Here is a 13,876-nt window from a genome sequence, read left to right as displayed (position 1 = left end):
TCACATGCATACTCAACTTACATAACCAAAAAGAAACATAAAAATAGCACTATTTAGCTGTAACTCAAAAACACCCAGACTTGGGAAAAACACAAACACACAGAAAACACAGCACTCCCACTACACACCACACCCCTTTTTTTTTTATTTATTTTTTTTTTTTTTTTGTATTTTTTTTTTTTTTGTAAACTATTATTTTTTTTTTTATAATAACAATAATAATAATAATAATAATAATAATAATACTATGCCACACACATGCATCACAGATCCATAACTTTACAAAGGCATAAAGATAAATTAATCTACAACTCAAAAAACACCCAAACTTGGGAAAAATCACATATTACAAACCGAAAACACTCCCACTGCACACCAAATGTTATATATATATATACACACACACACACTTTTTTTTCCCCCCTTCCACACACACATATATACATTAGTTTTCTACGTTATCCCACAAGACCTAAACCACAACTGGATACAAAAATTACTACAAAAATAACATCTGGTTCGACTGCCATATCTATCTCTACTATAAACACAATATAAACAATATATAATTCACAAATCAAGATAAAAAAAAAAAAAAAAAAAAAAAAAAAAAAAAATTATATATATATTTTTATAGTAATTACATGTAATGTACACAATTTATACATATAAACTATATACACTATATACACACCTATTATTATACAGGAAACACACCTAAATATACAATAAAACATCCTACTCTAAACTATCCCTTCACCCACACCACCCGCCCTTCTGTACATGGGTCAGAGTCCACAGTTCTCAATGTCCAGCCACGACTGACCGATGCCAGGTCCACCAAAAAAAAACCACCACCCACCAAATACACCCACCCAACCTAGAACTCCTCCCAACCAACTTAACCATAACCAACTTTATAACATACATAAACAATATAACCCACACTAGGCCCAAGTTCGGTGCCTGTAAGCCCTTCATAACCTAAACATCGGAAAACAAAACAAAAAGCTATGGTACACATGCATTAGCCCACCACCAGGAAGAAGGATGGCAATCCTGATACATACAAAAATTTACATACTTTCCCTAACACCTCCCTACCTCTCACCCTACCATTATCCCTAAAATAGAAACTGACCCTACTATCACCCTAACCCTGTCCCCTTACATCACTGTCCCTAACCAAAACAAGGGTACTCTACCCAGAAGGTCTAGTACCTAGGGCACATCAAAAGAAAACCCTCTCCATAGGAGAGAAGCCCTACTGGTACCAAGACTGCCATACTCCAAAGACCTGATCTTCCCGAGGTCACCTGTGATATTCCTACAGACCTCCACCTCGGAGAGGACTTTACGCTGCGTAGACACTAAACACCGTGCGTTCCACGTGTGGTACCTAATCACTAAGCTAACTAAGAATAAAGTGCCCCGGTCTCGACCACCCAGGTTCCTGAATGCCCCATAAGCCCACTCCGGGTAGGTAAGGCCGGCAAGTTGACTCCAGCCAATGGAAGCGCCCACCCTGTTGTAAACCCCTATATTAAAGGGACAATGAAGGAGGAAATGGTCCATGCTTTCCAGCGTGTCCACACACTCTTCTCGGGGACAGTCCCGGTCATCAGATCTCCTACACTTCAAATTGTCCCTCACATATAGCTTCCCCTGAAAGCAGCGCCAGGCCAAGTCCCAAAACTTCTGGGGGATCCTTTTCATGTTTAAAAGAAACAACCCCACCCTCAGATCCTGACCTGGGCAGTCCCTGAGCGCCAGAGGCTTCTGGAAGTGGGTCAACAGAACCCGTTTGTCAAGGAACTGCCTTGACTGGGTCCTGATCTCCCACACTCCCAGACCCCACCGACGTATCGCCTTCAGAGTCGGGGTAGCATAAGCCGGAAGATATCCATGGGGCGTACGGAGGTCCTTCACTTGCCCTCCTGTCTCCCATTCCTGGAAGAAAGGCCGAAACCATTCCCTGCAGGAGAGTACCCACGGAAAAGCCCTCTCTGACCAGAGGTTTGAGATGTTGGCTTTCAAGAAGGTGTTTGTTAAGAACACCACAGGGTTTACCATAGATAAACCCCCTAGTCTCCTCGTGCGGTACGTAACCTCCCTCTTGACTAGGTTCATCCTGTTCCCCCATAACAGTTGGAAAAACAGGCTGTAGACCCTAGTGTAGTAAGCCTCTGGCAAGATACATACGCTGCCCAGGTAGATAAACAAGGGGAGCAGGTACGATTTGATCAGGTGTACCCTTTCCCTGAGGATCATAGACCAACCCTTCCACTGGTTCACCTTCTGAGTGGCATCCTGGAGCTTACCATCCCAGTTTTTGGTGGGATAATCATCCTGGCCGAATGTGATGCCCAAAACTTTTGCTGATTCTTGGGGCCCCGGAAGGGTGTCCGGGAGATCAAATGTGGGATCCCCCCCTCCCAGCCAGAGACTTTCACACTTATCCCGGTTGATCTTAGACCCGGAAGCCTCCGAGTAGCGGTCCACCTCTGACATCACCACATCGACCTCCCCCCTCGAGGAGACGAAAATGGTGACATCATCAGCATACGCCACAACTCTCTGGGCGACATCCGGCTCCGCCAGACTCATCCCGACTCCCGCCAACGGTCCACAATCTACCCTCCGGACGAAGGGATCGATTGCGAACACGTATAACAGCGGGCTCAAAGGACAACCCTGACGGACTCCGGACCCAACCTCAAAAGAGCGGCCAGACCAACCGTTCACCAGCGGGAAACTCTCTGCCCCTGCATACAAGATCTTGAGCCAATTAACAAAAGTACTCGGTAAGCCATATCTTAGAAGGACGGACCAGAGGTAGTCATGGTTCACCCGATCAAATGCTTTTGCCTGATCCAAGGACAGTAAGTACCCCTTCCAGAGACCTGCACTGCTCCGCTCCACTGCCTCCCTGACACTGAGGACAGCACTTAACGTGCTTCGGCCTGGAACAGAGCAGTGCTGGGCCCCCGAAAGGAGTCGGGGTGCAAAATCCACCAACCGATTAAACAGTATCTTGGCCAGAAGCTTCCTGTCCGTATTGAGAAGAGCTATGGGCCTCCAATTCTCAATCCGGCTAGGATCTTTACCCTTTGAGAGAAGAATCAGGGCTGACCTCCTCATTGACCTAGGCAGAGTGCCCGAGGAGAGACACTCATTGAATACCACAGTCAAGAGGGGAGCTAAAGACTCCTTAAAGGTCTTGTACCACTCGGATGTTAAGCCATCCGGACCTGGCGACTTCTTGGGGGCAAGCCCCTCGATCGCCAGTCTCACTTCCTCTTCCTTAATCTCTTCTGCCAAAACGCCAAGAGAGGGGTCTACCCCTGGCTCAGGAATGGTTTCAGCCAGGAAAGCCGACATCTTGTCCCGATCTAGATCCTTCCTCCCCAAGAGGTGCAAGTAGAAGGATCTGACGACCTCCAGGATCCCTGATCTGGACCGATTCAGAGATCCCGTACTATCAATCAGTCCTGAGATGATTTTACTACTCACTGACATCTTGCAGTTTCTGTAAGGGTCGGGCGAGCGGTACTTCCCAAAATCCCTCTCAAAAACCAAAGATGCGTGCCTATCATACTGACACCTCATCAGCAAGGACTTCACTCTGGAGATATCATCACGACTACCTCCAGTCGAGACGAGAAGCTCGAGTTTCCTCCTCAGACCCTGATACAAGCGATACCTGTTCAGGGACCTGAGGCTCGAGAGCTGGCGGAAGAATCCCGCAACCCGCTTCTTGAATATCTCCCACCACTCTGACTTACTACTACAAAGGTCCAGTAAAGGTACCTGACTCTGAAGAAAATCCTCAAAGGACTGTCTTACCTCCGCTTCCTCCAGGAGGGACGAATTCAGCTTCCAATAACCTTTACCCATCCGGGGGGTCTCTGAAACATTCAAGGAAAACAAAATCATACAGTGATCGGAGAACTCCACCTCAACCACGGACACTGCGGAAGAGACGGCTTCCTCCTTTAAATAAAACCTGTCTATCCTAGACCTGCAGCTACCTCGATGATAGGTGAAACCCGCGTGGCCTGAGGGGCTCCGGATGTGGGCGTCCTCTAGGCGAGCTTCCCTAACTATATTATTTAGAGCTATGCTATCGTAAGCCAGCGGACCATTGGAACCTCTCCTATCTTGGGACCTTGTGACAGTATTGAAGTCCCCTCCAAAGATCACTTGCCGGCTAGTAAAAAGGAAGGGCTTGATCCTCATAAAGAGATCTTTGCGGCCCCACTTGGTTTGTGGGGCGTAGATGTTAATGAGCCGGAGCTCCTGTCCCTTCATGAGGACATCTAAGATCAGGCACCTCCCCATTTCTAACTCAATAACCCGTCTGCATTCAACCGGAGCGGTAAAAAGGACCGCCACCCCACTATACGGCTCAGCCGCAAGAGACCAGTGGGAGGGCCCGCACCTCCACTCTCTCCTGGCTTTTACCAGGGAGGCAAGATCTGACAACCTGGTCTCCTGCAGATACAAAATATCGGCTTCAACACGGCCGAGAAAATCAAAGGCTGCGAATCTAGCCGTATCAGACTTTATACTGGCACAATTAATAGATGCCAGCGTCAATGGGGTGAGTGCCGCCATCATGGGTGATTGAGTTAGACGGCCCTAACCCCCTCACTTCTGTCTTTTCTTTACCCCCTCATCCCCAGACGAGGAGGCTTCTTTCTCTTTTAGCCTTTTTTTAGACTCTGATTGGTCCATTTTTGAATCCCCATCTCCATCTGGCTCTGGTTTGGCCCCATCCCCTGAGGAAATTGCCCCATCAGGACAGGGCCCAGTTCCCCCCGGAGGCTCCCCCACTTCAGGTACCCCATCCTCGACCACCCCCTCCAAAGAGGGGGAGGAGATGTCATCAAGGACAGAGAACCGGTTAGACAGATCAATCAGAGGGGGGGCAGGTAGGCTTCCGCTTGGGACCTGGTCCGTAGCACGGGGACTAGAGGGCTCCGACCTCTTCTTTCCCCTTTTATTGCCCTTCTTTTTTGGCCGCTCTTCACCCTCCTCATCCACACTTTCAAAGTGGGAGGAATCGGAAAGATCGGCCTTGCTGCCCTCTTCTCCACAGATTCTCCTCGCTTCCTCCTCCAGCACATTTTCCTCCAGGGCCTCAGCAGTTTCAGGACTAACCTCTGGAGCAGGGTCAGAAGCTACCCCTGCCACATGGGAACTCTCCAGTTCCCTGCTCCTTCTGCGATTAGCCTCCCGCCTCAGCTTGGCGGGACTTTTCCTCTTCACTGACCCTGTTGCACCTTCACCCGCACTCGTGCCCTCCCCAGCTGAGGCAACATTACTGCTCTCCCCAGCCAAGGTGACAGTTGCCCGGGCAAAAGCGCTAGGACAACGGCTGAAAGGGTGTCCTAAGACACCACACAGATGACACCGGATCTGCCTACAGGATGCGGCAAGATGACCTACCCCACCGCACAGTGCACAGACCTGCACGGTACAAGCTGCGCTAAAGTGGGTGGGGCTGCCACATCTGTGACAGACCTTGGGCTGCCCCTGGTAGAAAACTTGGATTCTGTCTCTCCCAAGAAAAGCAGCTGATGGGATGTGGGCAACAGTGCTCCCCGAACGCTTCAGTTTGACGGAAAACGTCCAGGCCCCAGACCAGATCCCATGTTCGTCATAGTTCTTTTTTGGCATGTCCGTCACATCCCCATATCGGCTGAGCCAGGTCATGATGTCATAGCAAGATAGTGACTCGTTACGTGTCAATACGGTCACTTTCTTGGCCAGATTCTGACGGGATATCGCCTTTACGGCGAAATCCCGCCAGCCGGGCTCACTCTTCACCACCTCATAGTTCGACCAGAAGAGTTCCAAACCCTCCGGCCGAACGAAGCTGATGTCAAACTCGGAAGTACCATAGGGGTGGATCAGGGCAAAGATGTCACTTGCCCTGAATTCCATCCGGAGGAGGAGCTCAACCACCTTACCCCGAGGCGGACATGCATCTTCGCCCCTCCACACTAAACGGACCACATTCCTACGGCCACTTTCCTGCCCGGATGTCGGGAGGGACCAGACCACCTCCCCATTATGTTCTCGGAATGCGCCTAAGCCATGTCTTTCTATCCAAAAAGACAGGTCAACCTCACCCCTCCCCTCTACATGGATTGACCTGTCTCCCCTACGTAGAGCCTCCAGGAGGCGCTGTTGCAAGTGACCCCCAGAGCCAGATGGAGATGGGGATCCCCCTGATCCCCCGGCAGTGACTCTGGCATAGCTTCTGGGAGAAGCAGCCACTACCGGGGGGGCAGTCGAACCAGGACCTGACCCAGATCCCAAACCAGGACCCTTGTTCTTAGCTGAGGTGTCAGTCAAACCTCTCTCTGGCATTCCACTACCACTCCTCACCTGCATTCCACTTGCACCCCTCTCTTGCACTCCACTTGTACCCCTCTCTTGCACTCCACTTGCACCCCTCTCTTGCACTCCACTTGCACCCCTCTCTTGCACTCCACTTGCACCCCTCTCTTGCACTCCACTTGCACCCCTCTCTTGCACTCCACTTGCACCCCTCTCTTGCACTCCCCTTGCACCCCTCTCTTGCACCCCACTTGCACACCCCTCATCCACACTGCTACTACAACTCCTCCCATGCGCACTACCATAACTCACACTCTGGACATTACCATTTTTCCACACATTTTTGCTCTCACTTTCACTCTTGCTTACACTCTGTATATTACAGGCTGGGCTGGCTGGGTCTATTGCATTATGTATAAGGGTCGCTGGTTTCAGGACTAAGGTTGCATTTCCAGTCTTCTGGGGTGCAGACACAGGCTCCGCCTCTGATATGGATGGCACCGCCCCCTCACACGAAGTCATGGATTTTGGCAGGAGCTGTCCCTCCGGACGCACTCCTGCCCCGCCTATTGCAGCTGACGTGCAGGGAACCTCCCCCTTTACAGGTGAGTGCCCCGCAGCGCCAGAAACGGTACCAACCGCACATAGGGGACCGCCCCCTGAACCACCAAGGTCTGGTGCCCGGACACTCCCCCCCCTCACAGGGGAGTGCCCTGCAGCGCCAGGACTTGTACCGCTCACTTCAACCCGGGGACCGCCCCCTGAACGGGAGAAACTGCCGCCATTTTCTGGTGCCTGGACACCCTCCCCCCTCACAGGAGGGTGCCCTTTTTTTTCTATAGCACCCGCGGCCATTTTGGGTGCACTACTGTATCCCCCATGCTGGCCCCGCTCCACTACAGAAACGGGGTCTGGCAGATTGGGGGACCCAGCACCCTGAGCTGACTTCTCAGCCGACCCAGGTTGCTGGAAAGAAGAAAATACAAATTTCACTCCTTGTGCCTTCTTCCTCTTCTTGCCCTTCACTTTCTTCCTCTTCCCCTTCTCTTCTGGGCCCAAATCATCACCAAAAGTGAAGTTCTCCAGACGGGTGGGGGACTCCTGCATAACAATCGCACGCAGGAGACCCCCATCTGCCAAGCTGCTGCAATCACTACAGTCACTGCCATCCTCATCGTCCTCACTGGAGGGAGGTAAGGCCACCTGAGCCGGATTTATGTAGTCCACACTGAGGGTAAGTGGGGGGTCTGGGGTAACAGTGGTGGTACAAACAGAACCCGTGTCCATATCCCCCTCACTCATATCCCCCTCCTCACCTCCCTCCATCTCCTCCTCCTCCTCACTCTCATCTTGGTGACTTTCTTTTTCTGCACCTCTGGAGACCCCCTTTTTGGGGAACCTCTCTTCATTAAGAATCTTCTCACTGAAGAAGCCGGCTCCAGCCACAATGTCCGCTCTCAGCTGCACAATCTCCTCCACCTCTTTCTTTAGTGCTCTCACCTTTGCAGTGAACGCTGCTCTCTTGCCCTTGGCTGCTGTATCCGCCTGGTAAGTTGCAAACTTAATGTCTTCTCTAAGACCACGAAGCTGTTTCCCAAGTTGCTCATATTGGGCCATCTTTGCCTGGATTCTAGATCCGAAAGTCTCCAGGGATTCCCTTGGCTCCTTTACCCCCCATTGCTGGGGTTCTGAGGAGCCTGAGGTAGAAGCCTTCACTCCACTCCTCTGCCTGGATGCGCTTCTTTTCCCAGAGGAACTTTTGCTGGAAGCCTTGCAGCTCCCAGCTGGGGATGGGGGAGGGGGCCCCACATGGCGATGGGCCCTGGTGGATCGTCTCACCCCATCCTGGCTGCTGGCCGTCGCATTTTCCTTTGCACCCCCCGCCGGCCGGGTACGGGGAGTGCAAGATGAAGCCTCCTGGGGCTCCATAGCAGGAAAACCCTCTACCCAGGTATCTGCCACACACCTGGGGAGGGGCGGATGGAAATCACTGCTTCACTGGAAGACTCAGGAGCTCAGCAGAACACAACCTCTCTCCAGAGCTGTACTCACCATTCTGCTGGTGAGGTCACTGTGTACATACATTACATTACTTATCCTGTACTGATCCTGAGTTATATCCTGTATTATATTCCAGAGCTGTACTCACTATTCTGCTGGTGAGGTCACTGTGTACATACATTACATTACTTATCCTGTACTGATCCTGAGTTATATCCTGTATTATATTCCAGAGCTGTACTCACTATTCTGCTGGTGAGGTCACTGTGTACATACATTACATTACTTATCCTGTACTGATCCCGAGTGTGTGTGGGATGGAGGTGGGGGACCAGGGGGGCCAAAAAAAATCGCTTGCCCATGGTCCAATCAAAATTAAAGACGGCCCTGTGTGTGCCGCTGGCGCTGCACTGCGCTGCCGCTCGTGGACCTCTTACCGAAAATTGTGTGCCGCTTCGCTGCTGCGCGGGGGCAAAAACAAATGTAAGAATTACCTACAGATGCTCTTCATAAGTCCAAAATGCCCATGGCAGTACATATCAGTATGGGCGGAGTAATTTGTGATGGGTCGGGTATATTGGCGTGGGCGTGACATACCTTGTGGGGGAGGAGCTTAAGGGCCTCCTCAAAAAATCTCGCAGGGGGGCCCCCAAATTTATTGTTACCCCACTGGTTAAAACCTTTGATATAACATTACTTTCTACAACTCAGGTAGTGCTCTGCATACACTAGACGTTCTGATCATTACATAGCTCTGTGGTGTGAACAAGGTTCAGGTTAATAATAAACTATCCTTGCCCTTTCCACCATACACCACACATAAAGGTTAGGCCAGTCACATGTGGCCTGGCACTCATCAACACTCTCGCGAGATTTCCGTACACCTCACCCCTCCCTCGCCCTGTGAAAAAGCGCGGTCATTGGGCTGCCAGAGTACGCCTCCTGATTGGCTGGAGCAGCCGGCCAATCAGACACGATGTAGAACCCCCACGTCGTCCAATGTCCGCTGAGAATAGGAGTAGGCGGTGCCCGCCCACAGGTAGGCTGGTCTCTGGCTGAGAGGCTTCGGTCACTGCGCCTCCGTACTAGAGAACTAGAAGCTTCTTGAGGTGAGTAGCGGCGCAACGTGGGTCCCGCACATGAAGCCAATTACCGCACCTGTGACCTAATGATCTGTAATGACCCGCACGCGGTGTCCGTGTATTACCCGCCCACCTGTGTCTATTAACCCTATGCAGTGTGTGTAAGTTCATTGTTTTTCGTCATCGCCCTCCCTTGGAATTAACGATGTGACCGGTTTGTGCCCCAGGTTCTCCACTCGGAGGGTGTCTCCCGCTTGGTGTTTAAAAGGCTCCGGCTCCGCTCGGCCCGTGTCCAGTGCCGTGGCCAGCTCTGCGCTGTGCCGTCCATACTCCGCGGTGTATCCGTTGCTTCATTCTGCCCTTCTCCGTTCATCGCACCCAAGGGCGAGCAGCGTTGTGTTTATGTCTTTATTGGACGAAAACGGTGAGTACTTGTGCGAGTGTGAGAGGAGAGTGCGGGATGGCGGGGACGCTGAGGTAAAATGGCGGCCGCGCCTCATGACTCGAGGACGTGACGCAGGTCGCTGTGGAGCGGGTGGAGGGGTTTCTCGGGCACTGTATAATGGGCGCTGGAGGAGATACATAGCTGAGGTGTGGTGCCCCACTGGGTGTAGGGAGCCCTGTGTGGCGGGTGCAGGGAGGTGGGTGTATGGTGGGGAGAAGAGCAGAGGAGGCTCACTGCGCATGCGTGACCTGGCAGGGCTGACTCAGTGCTGCAGTTGTGAGTCATCAGCGCTCCCTCCCCTGTGTGTTTATCCCTAGAGCTCAGGCTGGATGGATGGGGGTGTATTCCTATGTTATTTCCATGCATTATTTCTATACCTTGCCTCTTAGGCTTTCTACTACTGTGATGTCAGGCTTAGTGAACATATGCTGCTAATGGAACAGGGATGTGAGTGTATGGGCTTGGCACAGGCTTTGTAGGGCATGCTCGCCTTTTAACATGGGCAATGTAGATCAAAGTTCTCAAGTGTGTTCCTTTTTCCTTATCCTGTCACACTTGTGGTCCAGGGCTCAGTCATGTTCAGCCTTAGCTGGTGTTATACTGGGGGGCAGTAGTTTACCTTAAACTCAAGTAATCTGGGGGCCACTGGAGGTAGCAACTGGGTGAGGCCTCTCACATATAATGCCCCCATCATGTGCTGACTTTAACCCTGCCTCACATTGCATCCTATAAATATAATTCTGTCTCACTGCGCCCTCTGAACTAATACACATTACAATGCTTCACTCCTTTATCCCCCTCCATTACTGTTCCTCCTGCCTGCATCTTTCATAACTGCCTCATGCCTGCATCCCCCTTCCTCTCCATTACAGTTCCTCAATCCTTTCTTGCACTGCCCTCACACCTTTTCACTGTGCCTTATTCCTGGACTCCCTTCTCTATTACGGTTCCCCATGCCTTATCCACCCTAAATCAATCACTATGTAATGTACCGAGAGGGCTCCTGTGTTCTGCTGTTTTTCTAACACGGTCTTCCTTCTCGACATCAGCGCTGTCCTTAGCGTGGCGCAGCTAGACTCTGACGTAAAAGCATACAAGCTCTGTGCGGCAGCGGTCACACCACTCGCAACTGCGGTCAGTGTTCTGTGACCACAGTGCAAGTGCCTGGCCGCCTATGCAGCAGGCCTCTGGGCCAATTTTAACATAGGGGTCTGGAGCTGTAACTTCATCCAGCCCTTTGCAGTGGGCTGCAAAATTTAGTTCCGCACGTTTTAGACCCCGGTCTTAAACTTAACAACTGCAGGGATTCAACCCCCAAGGCAAACAACTATGAATTCAGCTCTGGGCTGTCTCCATAGAGTAGTTGAAACTTTTTTTTTTTTTTTCCCTTTTAGCTTGTCTGAGCATACACACAAGCCATATGTATGTTGTAAATGCTCTTATCCTTTTTCTTCATGACTATAGTAATGGGACAGTATATATGGTGCAGCATTCCAAGGTCTGTTTTGGTGGGTGGGGCTACAGTGTTCCTCCAGAAGTTGTCAAACTACAAATCCCAGCATGCTGATGGCTGTACACTTGCACCAGCAGGATGCATGCTGATTGGTGGGAAACACTGCTGGACAAGATTCAGTAAAAGGCTGTCGTGCTCATACAACAGAAATCCTCCTATGTTATACCTTTGCTGAATGCAGTGTAAGGAAAGCCTGAAAAGCTGGCTGACCGGGGTAGCTGCAGATATGATACTGCTGTTAGACTGAAAGTTGGTTCAATAAGGAATATTCCCTCATTAAACTCCAAGCCTACATTTTTGGTGTGCGTCCCCCCCCCCCCTTTCCAGGAAAGAGCCAATCAAAACTAGTTTTTTGGCAGCCTTAGAGGGTTTATCCCCAATCCAAAGGATAGGTTAATTAAAACTGAATTGTGGGGTAACCCTACTAGTCAGGAGAGTTAGTTAAATTTCCTCTCTCCAACACTAAGCAACTGAGCTCTGCCGTCCACCACTCATTACTTATCCAATCAGCAGCCCAGTGATGTCCTGCCCCAGCCACTGATTTGCTGAGCAGGTGTCATGTCTCCAAACCCAGAAGTGCTGGACAGTGGAGCTCTGTTGCAGCGGTGTGGGAGCGAGGAATGTGTTTGCCCCCCTTCCCCTCTGTGAACAGGTTTTAAAGAAGGTCTGTTTATTTATTTTTAACCACCTTTTACACTTGGTTATTCTGTTTGGCAAAGCTTGAAGCCCAACTTGACTTCTCTATAGGAAACAGTTTGCCTCAAGGAATTTAATCAGCATGTAGATAGAACAATTGTTATCTAGAAGTCTGTGTGTGTAAAATAAATAAATATATATATATATATATATATATATATATATATATATCTATATATATCTATCTATCTATCTATCTTTTAGTCTTTAAAAAAAAAAAAATTTACTTGTTAAACATTTTGATTGGGGCAGAGATCAGCCGAGCATTCTTTTTCCGTGTGTCTCTCCTTGCTTCAGGAGGCTGATTTAGAGAACTGGTCTCCTGCAGAAATGCTTCTCTCTGTCTAATCTAGTGATAGGGTAAAGGTCTCGGCACCAATCAATACATGACTTACACTAGCATTTAAAAAAAGCGTAACACCAAGTTAAAACCACTACAACTTTCTAGGCTTGTTCTACTGGAAACAAACTGATACAAATGTTGTTTTATTTATTTTTTATTCAGAGCTGTTGCGCAGCCATTGGTACCTGTATTGGGGAAACATAGCATACAAACAAGAAGCTCACAGCCTCGGTGGCGAAATTATTTTCATGTCAGAGACCGAGAACTCTTGCACTCGTTTATGTCATCCAGTCTTCTCCAGACAGAAGATACCAAAAAGTTGCAATCAAAGAGCTTTTCCTCTTATTGAAAGAGACAGTAATAGACCAAAATGTCTGTCAACGTCAACCGCAGTGTTTCCGATCAGTTCTATCGGTACAAAATGCCCCGTCTGATTGCCAAGGTAATGTGTCTTTTTTTTTTTCTTTTTTTTTTCTTCTTCCACTGCAAACGTATCTGAATGAGTTGTCTGTCAGTATTTTTGTAACTTTTTTTTTTCTGTTCTTGCAGGTAGAGGGCAAAGGAAATGGAATAAAGACAGTAATAGTCAACATGGTTGACGTTGCAAAGGCGCTTAATCGGCCTCCAACGTGTAAGTGAAGTGGCTTGCAGCTAATTTAAACAATTTTTGTCTTGGTAGTCATGAAGCCTATGATGTCAAGGCAACTTGGAATGTTGTGTGCTGTTTGGGGAAAATACATTTTATTTTTAGTGCTTGTTTAAATGGGTTGTCTTAAAATTGTCTTTTCCTGCAACACCAGAACCCCTTTTAAAATATGTTGACAGTTTTAAATGAAGGATAATGGTGTGTTTGTAAGGGGTGACTGTTTGCCTGTTAAACACATTCTCCTCTATCACAGATCCCACCAAATTTTTTGGTTGTGAGCTGGGAGCACAGACCCAGTTTGATGTTAAGAATGACCGTTACATTGTCAATGGATCTCATGAGGCAAATAAGCTGCAAGACATGTTGGATGGATTCATTAAAAAGTTTGTTCTATGTCCTGAGTGCGAGAACCCTGAAACTGATCTGGTAAGTTGAATTTGCTGCTAATTCTTATTGGTTATGATCTTATAATGGCTTACAATCTATTTCATGGACAAACAGACAAATTTTGCTTGGGCTTCAGTGTAAGCATTGTTTATGGTTCTCCTCCCACCAAACCTGAATTGTTTAACTGACCAGAATAACGATTGAGGTCTGGATTTGGCTGTAGAGAAAATGATTGTGGTTTCAGTTACCCCATAAAGATGCATATTCTTAGGTGACTCTTTTCTCTGCATTTAGGCAGCTGTCATAACTGCCCGATTTGAATGAATGATCGGATCGCATGCAGTGCTGCTGCGGGGATCCGATCATTCAGAACGCCGCACGGAGGTCCCCTCTCCTGCCTCCGTCCGGCTCCAGG

At 49.3% G+C, this 13,876-nt stretch overlaps 1 protein-coding gene across 3 annotated transcripts in view; it reads left to right on the top strand.

Moving 5' to 3' along the window:
• The window catches only part of EIF5 (eukaryotic translation initiation factor 5), a 61,939-nt gene that overhangs the window by 31,213 nt on the left and 16,850 nt on the right, over nucleotides 1-13,876 (top strand). The window contains exons 1-5 of one of the 3 annotated variants that reach the window (XM_056544944.1): nucleotides 9,303-9,458; nucleotides 9,659-9,855; nucleotides 12,591-12,870; nucleotides 12,978-13,059; nucleotides 13,328-13,500. In XM_056544944.1, the coding sequence (XP_056400919.1) occupies nucleotides 12,799-12,870; nucleotides 12,978-13,059; nucleotides 13,328-13,500 (327 nt within the window). In that variant the 5' untranslated portion in view covers nucleotides 9,303-9,458; nucleotides 9,659-9,855; nucleotides 12,591-12,798. Of the gene's footprint in view, nucleotides 1-9,302; nucleotides 9,459-9,658; nucleotides 9,856-12,590; nucleotides 12,871-12,977; nucleotides 13,060-13,327; nucleotides 13,501-13,876 lie in introns of those variants that run through there. The other 2 variants (XM_056544945.1, XM_056544946.1) reach the window with 2 other exon arrangements.

The sequence above is a fragment of the Hyla sarda genome, chromosome 11 (assembly GCF_029499605.1).
Source record: "Hyla sarda isolate aHylSar1 chromosome 11, aHylSar1.hap1, whole genome shotgun sequence".
Classification (NCBI taxonomy): Eukaryota; Metazoa; Chordata; class Amphibia; order Anura; family Hylidae; genus Hyla; species Hyla sarda.
The sequence above is the reverse complement of the archived record's forward strand: the minus strand, read 5'-3'. Positions and strand labels throughout refer to the sequence as shown.